This window comes from Moschus berezovskii, chromosome 25, assembly GCF_049115385.1.
Source record: "Moschus berezovskii isolate FMDL1 chromosome 25, NW_MosBer_1.0, whole genome shotgun sequence".
Lineage (NCBI taxonomy): Eukaryota > Metazoa > Chordata > Mammalia > Artiodactyla > Moschidae > Moschus > Moschus berezovskii.
In genome coordinates, this window is record NC_142484.1 from 337,088 (window position 1) to 346,267 (window position 9,180).

The window sequence follows — 9,180 nt, forward strand, 5'->3', positions numbered from 1 at the left end:
GGCCCACGCACAGACCTCTCTGGTCAGGGTACACAGGACCGGGGGAGGGAGCGTCCCAACAGCAGGAGAGCCCAGGAGAGCCGGCGGAGGGCGGAAGCGGACAGCAGAGGCGGCCTCGAGCTAAATGAGACGCGTGCAGAGGAGTGACCTCTTCTGTGGCAGTGTGCCTCTGCTGACTCTAGTGCCACCCTGCTGGGTTGTGCTCACGTGGCACCTGCACCCCAGTGTCTCTCTACCTGGCCCCACCCTGGGGGTGCCCTGACAGCTTCACTCGTACTGAGGTTTGGGGTCCAGGAGCTCCCACCAAGTCAGGCCATTTGGTCGTGACGCTCCCACAGATATTTTACAACAGACTTTTCCGCAAAGCTCAGCACCTGCAGTCTGTAAGGGGCCTACCCCCCAGGGGCCATCCAGCTCATAGTGGGACTGGAAACAGTCACAGCCCAGAGCAGGGAGACCTGAAGAGGGCCCTGAGAGGCGCCTGAGCTGGCTCGGGAGGGAGAGGCAGCATGTGAGTGGGCGGCCAGGTGTGCCGACCAGGTGGCCATGAGGTGAGACAAGGCCCTGGATGCTGAAGCTCCAATACTCTGGCCACCTGACGCAAACAGCCGACTCATTAGAAAAGACCCTGCTGCTGGGAAAGATTGAGGGCAGGAAAAGGGGTGACAGAGGATGAGATGGTTGGATGGCATTACCATGATGGACATGAATTTGAACAAGCTCCGGGAGACAGTGAAGGACAGGGGAGGCTGGCGTGCTGCAGTCCATGGGGTCGCAGATTCAGACACGACTGAGCAACTGAACAACCAGGGCCCTGGAGGGCCCAGGATGGAAGTGAGGGGCCTTCCGCCCAGGACACTGCACACCCGCTTCCTGCCCCAGGGGAGAGGTGGAGACTCGGGTGGGATTCAAAAGGTCTTTATTTCTGGCACGAGGCGGACAGCTGGGGCTGGGGCCACTCTCTCTTCCTGAGGTCTCAGAACTGCAAGTAGACAGGTCCTGCTGTGTAGGGTTAAAAACACCCAGCTCTGCCCCGGGCGCCCCGGTAACCCTACTGCTCCAGGGGACAGGGCTACACGTCGTCCTCCGATACCAGGCAGTAGAAGTCTGTGCGGGCACTGTAGTTTCGGGAGCCAAGGTCCGACACATCCACTTCACTGCCTTGGCCCTCTCCAAGCGAGACCACACTTGCATGTGGTACAGCTGGTGGCTCCCCAAAGACAGGCCCTCGTACACCTGGGGAGGGGCACCGCCAGGCCTCAGGCTGGGCTGCACACTGCCTGCCTTCTGCCAGGTCACTCCCTGATGCCCTCTGCTGCATGGTGGCACTTGCGGTTCCCAGGCAGGCCCTGGGCCCAACCACCTCTATGGAAAGAGGCAGTGGGAGGTGCTGGAAGTTAAAGCCATCCATGGCTGCAGGGCACGGTCCCCACCACCTGAGCCCCTCTGGGGCCTCCTTCAGGGGCTCCTTCACCTTATGCAGCCTCCCTCCAACTCAGGCTGAGCTTCTCGGGGTCAGGGGTGGGGCTGCTGGGCATACCCAGGTCCCCCTCGGGGTCGGGGTCCAGTTCGGGGTCCCGGGTCCGGCCCTCCGGGAGCCGGCCTTGCACAATCAGCATGGGGTCCGTGTCGCCCTGCAGCCGGGTCTGGGGGTCTCCCTCCGTCGATCTGTACTGCACCTTCCGTGGCAGCGCCAACCGTAGCTCTTTCCAAAAATCGGAGGAAGGCGTCTAGAGGCAAGGTGGGGCAGTTAATTTGTGTGAACACGTGAGTGGGGTTTGGGCGGGTGGTGCCAACACAAAAAGACCCTGGCCTCCTCGGCCCCCAAAAGCCCACTCCTCTGGGCAGCTGACCACGGAGCCTCCACTCACGGGGTCCCATCCACAGCACCCCGCGCCCCCCGCCCCTCCGCACCACAGAGCCGGGCTTCCAGAGCAGCAGGGTCACCAGGTGGCGGTGCTGGCGCAGCAAGCGCAGCGCAGGGTGCGCGGGGTCGCGCCGCTGGCCCTCGAAGGTGATGAAGATGGGTCTGCGCGTGAGCTCCAGCAGCCGGCACAGGCCCTCCCTGCGAGGGCAGCACTGTCAGAGCGGGCACGGCTGAGGCCCGCCCAGCCCAGCGCGGGACCCACCGGAAGCTGTGACTGCACCAGGCCCGGCCCAGGAAGGCATCCGACAACACCACCACAAGTCGCCGGCAGCGGCTCAGGTTCACCAGGAGGTCTGCCGACGGCTCTGCGGAACCCGGGCATCAGCGCGGGCAGCAGACCGGGCCCTGGAGGGGCGGGGCCCGATGCGCGGGGGGCGGGGCCTGGGAGGGGCGGGGCCCGATGCGCGGGGGGCGGGGGCGGGGCCTGGGGCCGGGCCAGACCTGAGGGGCGGGGCCTGGGAAGGCGGGATCTGAGACCCGGCGGGGCGGGGCGTGCACCGGGACGGGGCGGGGCCCGAGCAGAAAGGGGCGGAGCCCTACTCTGGGTGGAGGATTCGCGGGGCGGGTCCCTGGGAGGGTCGGGGCCCGATGCGCGCGGGGGGCGGGGCCTGGGGGCCGGGCAAGACCTGAGGGGCGGGGCCTGGGAAGGCGGGATCTGAGACCCGGCGGGGCGGGGCGTGCACCGGGACAGGGGCGGGGCCCGAGCGGAAAGGGGCGGGGCGCCGGTACCCGCGCGCGGCAGGAGGTCGCGGTCGTCCAGAAAGAGCTTGTAGCCACGTTGCCGCTCCAACTGCGGCTTCAGGATGAAGTTCACGAACTTCCGGTCCTCAGGGCTGTCGCTGTAGGAGATGTAGGCGTCGTAGAGCTTCCCGTCTGCGGACGGCGGCGGGTCAGCGCGGCCGCCTTCCCAGCCGGGACCAGCCACCTTCAGGGTCCCCTAAACCTGCCCCCTGTGCCAGTGAAGACAGGCAAGCCCCCCAGACGAGACTCAGCAGATCCCGGCTCAAGCACCGCCTGGATTCGTCCTCAGCACCGGATTCCAGGTGGAGGCCTGGAACCAGGCTACCGTGACCCACTTCTGCCGGCCCCGTGCCCTCCTGGGCTACACAGGGACACCCCTCTTCCTGTACTGGGCACTCTCCAGAGCCCTCCAGGGACGGATGTCTCCTCACCCCCACCTGCAGAGCTGAGTCTAGGGAGGCCCCCTTCCGCCATGTCCGGGCCCCACGCACCGTTCATCTCCACCTCCCCATACTTGTCTTGGTACCAGAGCAGCACATTGAGCCGACACTTCACGTACAGCAGCGCCACCAGGAGCAGGGCCAGCAGGACCAACAGTGAGGCCAGCACCGCGGCCACATGTCCAGCCAGGCCTGGGGACAGAGCCACTGTCTGAGCTACCCCAGCACCCTCCGAGCCTCAAGTCTCCCCAGGGCTCCCTCCTACCTTGTACCCCAGTGCACCCCCTCACCAGCTCTCCAAAGAGTGAAGGAAGAGGAGCTGACGTTCTGGATGGAGCAGGTGAAGGTCCCGAAGTCCTCAGCTCTGGTCAGGTTGATCCCCAGGACACTGGACACAAGCACTTCTGACCAGTTGGCCTTGACCCTGGGGAGACCAGGCCCCACCCCCTCACCTGGAGCCCGAGAGCATCACTGGATGCCCCAGAGCCCCAGTTGTCTGGGACTCACCCAAAGAGGCTGCAGATTTGGGCTTCCTGGCAGTCCTTAGACTGTAAGCTAAGAGAAATCGCCAGAACATAAAGAGGGTATGGATCTCTTTTGGGACAGTCACCTTGATCCTGGGTCCAGGTCCTGGAGGTCCTCAGATCCCAGGCTTGGCCCAGCAGTCAATGAGTAAATTCAGGCCGTAGCACTCTGCTGGGACCCATGGCCCTGGGTGGTCTACAGTGAGTGTCTAGAGGGACCATCTGTCCCTGCAGTCACTGACTTAGTCTGATCCAGAGTGGCACTCTGCCCATGTCGTGTCTGACCAGTCACTCCCCAGCCCGTGTCCAGGTGATTTTAGACCAGAGTGTAGGTCAGAGAGGCCACTGGCTGTGGGTATATCCAGCATGTCACCTGACCCTGGACACCTCATCTCTTACCAGGAGTCCTCATGGAGGTCATAGAGGCTTCCATTGCTCAGCAGCAGCCCATCTTTCAGCCACTGTACTGAGGGCAGGGGGCAGTGGGGCCCCGAGACCACCAAGGCTGTGCAGTTCAGTGTGACCACGCTGCCCAGGGTAGGCCCCAGGACCTGGTTTCCAGACGGGGACAGGAAGTCAGGGGCCTTGTCGCAGGCTCCTGCAGAAAGAGGACCCAGTGGGTTACCTGTGCCTATGATGCCAGCCTCCCACTGTGCAAAGATGGTCGGTGGGCCAGGAAAAAACCGCGGAGGCCAGTGGTATGCGCTGCTCGGTAACCACACTGTGTTCATCCACAGGTCCCGAGGGGACAGGGCCTGGCCCTTGGCACATCTTCTCCCAGCAGCGGCTGGTTCTTATGTGTTCTGCCTGCCCTGGATGTGGCGGCCCTGTCCTCAGAGATGATGTCAGTGTGGAGGGCAGTGGCCAGAGTCATGGCTGAGGTGACCCCACCCCCACCCCAGCCCAGCAGGACCCACCTAGCTGCCTGTGTGCCCAGGACAGGAGCCAATACACATTTTCTGTGTGCACCTGTGGCCCACTCTATGACATCAAGGCCCTGGCGCCTCAGCTGGACAGAGGTGATTTTGGAGATGGGTTGGACATGCCAGCACCTTCCCACCTGGTAGAAAGTTGGGGTTCCAGGACCCTCTTCTTCTGGCCACGGGCAAGCATTCTCACCTCCCCGAGGCCTGAACTTCCTTGTCTTTAAATTGGGGTGATGAGCCCAAGCCAGCGGTCAGAGAAGAAAGCCATCATCTTGGCACTGAGGCCTCCCAGTAGCCCACATCTACCCACCCGATCCCAGTGGCCCCCACCGGTGCCCACTCCCAATATCCCTGGGCTTTACTGGCCCCCATGAGCAGGAGAGGGAGAGGGCCCATCTTAACCACGCTGCAGCGTGGAGCCAGCCTGCGGCAGAAGGTGGTGTGGAGCCCGTGCCCACCCCTCTCTGACCGTCTACCTGCCATGGTGTGGCTGGGGCCTCCTCGAGGCAGGCTGAACGCTGGTGCCACCCACAGCACCACGGGGCTCCTTAGCCGAGCAGACTGATCCCCCAAGAGCTGAGCACGATTCAATCTCTGTCCTTGTGGCCGGTCAGTCAGGGCGCCAGGACGGGTCAGAGGCTGCTGCCATCCCCAGGAGCAAGTTAAACAAGAACAGGATGAGTTAACGTGTAACTCTGGCCTTGGAAGCCCTGCCTCTGCCCCAGCTATCTTGCGGAAGCTGCAGAGCACTGGACACGGCCTGGACTGAACTTCGTCTGCCCCAGGGACACCTGATGGCCTAGGGTGGTCAGCACTCCTGGCACCCTTCTTGAGCCCAGGAGCTGGCCTGGTTCCCAGATCCTCTGGGCCAAGGCCGCCACATACGGACGGGGGCTGTGTATGGCCGCACTCAGCCTGTACTGAGGCTCCAAGGGCTGGGAGTCGTGAGTGCCCGGCGGCCTGACTGGGCCTCACTCCCAGCCTGGATGCAACGAGAACAAAGCACTCGAGGTCAAGGTGTCTATGCAGAAGGGGACACGGGGCTCAGGCTGGTCTCGGGGACAGCCTTCCTTCCAGGTCCTGTTCGGGCGCCCCCACGCATTTGTCATCTTCAGACCACAGACTTTCGTCCACATTGTCCATCGGTTCTCCAAGGCAAACCCCCACCGACCCACAGATGACCTTTCTCTCCCACACAGGGTGGGACCACCACCCACCAGACGGGCAGCAGCTATACATACACACTTCTTGATACAAAAAGCTCTACAGTGACCTGGGCTGCGGGGCAGGGCAGTGAAGCCCGAGCTTCAGAGCCTTCGAGGACAGCCTCCTGGCTCCCGGGCCTTGGGCACCTGCTCCCTGGCGCCAGGCAGGTTCTCACTGGGCATCCAGTCCTCTCCCTCCTCCCTGTGAGTGGACACACTGGGGCCCTGGCTCCTTCAGGCCCCCGGCTTTGCGGGGACGAGCTCCCCCAACTCCTTCTGCACGGGGGGGACCCAACATGGACCCAGGGTCAGCTGGAGCTCCTGCCTTGGCTGGGCTGGGACTTCTTCACAAACGGGTGAAGCACAGGTTCCCTCCCAGTGGACGGGGGCAGAGGGTCCTGCCAGGAGCCGTTTGGAGTGGAGGGCAGCCTGGGAGGTCCCTGAAACAGAAGAACCAGCCACAAGGGCTATGGGGGCCTGGGCAGCTTGCACCCCCAGCCCAGAGAAGAAGGTCCAGGGCAACTCCAGTCATGGCCCTTTGGCCTCCACACGCTGACATACCTCTGACCCCTGGAAAGTCAACCTCGGAGCCTCCTGGAAGCTAAGGCCAAACCACACGGCCAGTTGACAGGTCCCCCCTGCACACCATGCCCGGTAACGCCCGCCACAACCCTCCCTCTCTGCGCAGTCTCCGCGTTGCTCACCCACCCTCTGCACACCACTCGTGCCTGCACACCTGGCCCCCGTGCACATGTGCACACTCCCCACACCTCTGACACTATGGCGATCCACACACCTGGCACACAGCACACACTTGCAGAGTTCCCCAGGGACGCCGCCAAGAGCATCTGTGTACACCCCACACCACACACACTGCTCCTCACGCCCACCCTCGGCCTCCCATCGCCCCTCACAGGCACACTTGCCCCACGCGCACACGTGCACAGGCAGGCTGCATGCTCTGCAGGCCTCCCCTCACACAGGCCTGATTTTGAGGACAGGCCTCAGGCCGGGAAAGCCATCTGAGGACAGGGACGCAGGCTCACGCTAAGCAGGGAAGGCATGAGGTCACCTGGTTCCAGCTCTTTCCTCCTGAGGAGGGGATGCCCGTCACTGAGGTCATTGACGCAAGCTTGGGTGCGATCGCTTTGCTCAGCTGGGCCCCTGGCCCAGTCTAAAGCAGCACAGCAGCCCCGGATGCATCGCCGAGCAGGCGAGGACCTGGCTCTTGTTTGTGTGCTTGAATCAGAAGTTTCCCCGTAGCTTCCTGGCTTTGCAGTCACATCCTCTCCTAAACCTAAACCCCACCCAGGCACCCCTCCTCCCGGCGGGCTGGCGGGCAGTTGGTGGTTCTCCCCGCCAGCCCCGCCTGCCCCAGTCTTCCTGTAACTCTGAGTCAAGCGGCTCCTTCCTCCGGGGCCCGCCCCAGTCCACCGCGACTCTGACCTTCCCTTCTCAGGCTAGGTCTAGAAGGCCGGGGCGCACAGTGATATGTGAGCAGACCCCTAATCAGGGGGTCTGGTCCTGGCCAGCAGACCCCCCATCAGGGTTGTCCAGCACACCAACAAGGAGCTGGGCAGCATGGCCTGCTTCCCGGACAGCCCTGTGGTCCCGGCACCTGGAGAGGGCGGGCCCCGTGTAGCTCCCCCGGCCCCAGCGAGCATCTCTGACCTGCTGGGGTGGGGCGGGTCCCGTGGAAACTCTCGCCAATGATGGAGCCTTGAGCAGGGCTCTCCGGCCCCTGCCCTGGCCACCTCCGAGGCGTAGCCCCAAAACGGTGAGCAGTTACAAAGGGCTTGGGTTATCACGTGGACCTTAGCCCCCTTTTCTACATAAGGAAGCAGTCAGGAGGCCTCAGCGAGGCTCCTGAATCTGAGCCCAGGTGGGGGGCAGCCTGAGATCACCACAGATTCCTCTGCACCCTCACCCTAGAATGACCTGGCACTCTGAGCCCAGCACTGGTGGCTGATGGCGCTGCTCATGGAAATCAGCAGGGTCCTTTGTGGCCCCTGTCCCTGCCCTCACCGCTGGGCCAGGGCCTTCCCCTGGAGCATTCTCACCCTACGTCCTTAATCTGACCCTTTCCAAGGCGCCCTGCTAAAACACCCCCACCCCGTGGCCCTCAGGGCCTTTGGATAATGGTGCATCTTGGGCTCAGGTCCCATAGACCCTGCCTGCGCGCCTTCCCCACTGAGCCGCAGCTCCTCCAGGGCGCCCCGGTGGGCCCTGAGGCTGAGTGAGCAACATGAGCATCCGATGGACAGGTTAATGGGCGCCGGAGGTCGGGGACCTGCCCAGAAGCACCCAGGCGGAGGCAAAGAGCTCGGTAGTCCCCGGTGTTCCCACCAGCCTTGCTGCCTCCCAGAGCTCCTGCCAGGTTGCCTGCCGCCCCACAAGCCGGCCGGCGTCACCGCCTCACACCCGCGACTGGGCGCCCAGCCGCCTCCGCTCACGGCCGGCCTAACCGCCGCGTCCCCAGGCCCCCTCCCCAGAGCGAAGAGAAACCCCCCGCGCCTCAGGCGCTCCAGGGCACAGCCCGCGGAGCCGGAGCCCGCCCCCCGCACCGCCCGCCGCGCTCGGCCGCGCGCCCCGCCGTTCCTAGAAAGCCCGGCCAGGCGCGGGCACTCCGCCTCCCCCGGGCTCCATGTCGGCCCAGAGGCCCGGCCCGCGCCCGCCCCGTCCCCACGCTCTGCCGTCTGGCCGGCTGCTTGGCACCCAGAGGGGCTGAGCGACCCCTCATCTGGGACAGGCGGCCCTCTGCGCCTGGCGGTGCTTCCTCCCCGGACGTCTCTTCCGAAGGAAAGGACCGGCACAGAGGGCTGCGGCCCCGCCGGCCGAGCCGCCCTGCTGCGCCCCGCGCCCCGCACTCCCCGCCTTCCGGAGGGTGGGCCGGCCTCAGTACCCTCCGCTCCTGCGCGCGCGGTTGGAGGGCGCGGGGGGCGGGCTCGCGGGGCCGCGCGGCCGGAGGTGGCTCCGCCCGAAGACAGGTGCGCGGCGGCGCCAGCAGGCTTCCGGGCCGGCGGCGCCCTGGGAGGCCTCGGGCCTGGGCCCCGCTCGCCGTGCCGCTCCTTTTCCCCTTTCTGGCCGAGGGCCGCGGGCGGAGCGAGGAGAGCTGCCCTCGCCCCCGCATCCCCGAGGGGCCAGGACTCAGGTGAGCTTCGGCCACGCGCGCAGCGGGACCGGCTCCGAGTCGCTTCCTGCGGAACCGCACCCGTCACAGCCCAGAGGCTCCACGTGCCAAGAGGAGCCTCGGCCCCCCGGGCTCCAGGCTCGGTCCTGGCTCCTGGGAGCCGAAAACCGCCACGCAGTTCCGCTACAGGAGCAGCGATCTCCACTCACCTGCGGCCCAGACTCGAGGCCCGCGCGGCCGCGAGGGCGCAGCGGCTCACCTGGGCCAGGTGCGCAGCGGCGACAGCC

The 9,180-nt window shown here is 65.3% G+C and overlaps 1 protein-coding gene across 2 annotated transcripts; it reads right to left on the minus strand.

Annotated features, from left to right (window-relative positions):
- Positions 1-902: 902 nt before the first annotated feature.
- SIGIRR (single Ig and TIR domain containing) lies at positions 903-9,122 on the minus strand. 2 transcript variants are annotated; one of them, XM_088832102.1, is made up of 10 exons: positions 8,666-9,122; positions 5,035-5,200; positions 4,032-4,230; positions 3,399-3,532; positions 3,228-3,300; positions 2,657-2,766; positions 2,130-2,232; positions 1,915-2,065; positions 1,541-1,730; positions 903-1,236 (listed from the first exon to the last, which is right to left on the minus strand). In XM_088832102.1, exons 1-10 carry the CDS (start codon positions 8,891-8,893, stop codon positions 1,073-1,075), a joined length of 1,518 nt encoding a protein of 505 aa, XP_088688228.1. In that variant the 5' UTR covers positions 8,894-9,122; the 3' UTR covers positions 903-1,072. The 2 variants fall into 2 exon arrangements, with proteins under 2 accessions (XP_088688228.1, XP_055271088.2); XM_055415113.2 differs by lacking the exon at positions 8,666-9,122 and adding an exon at positions 6,836-7,277 and having other exon boundaries at positions 2,657-2,800; positions 3,160-3,300; positions 5,035-5,197.
- Positions 9,123-9,180: the final 58 nt, after the last annotated feature.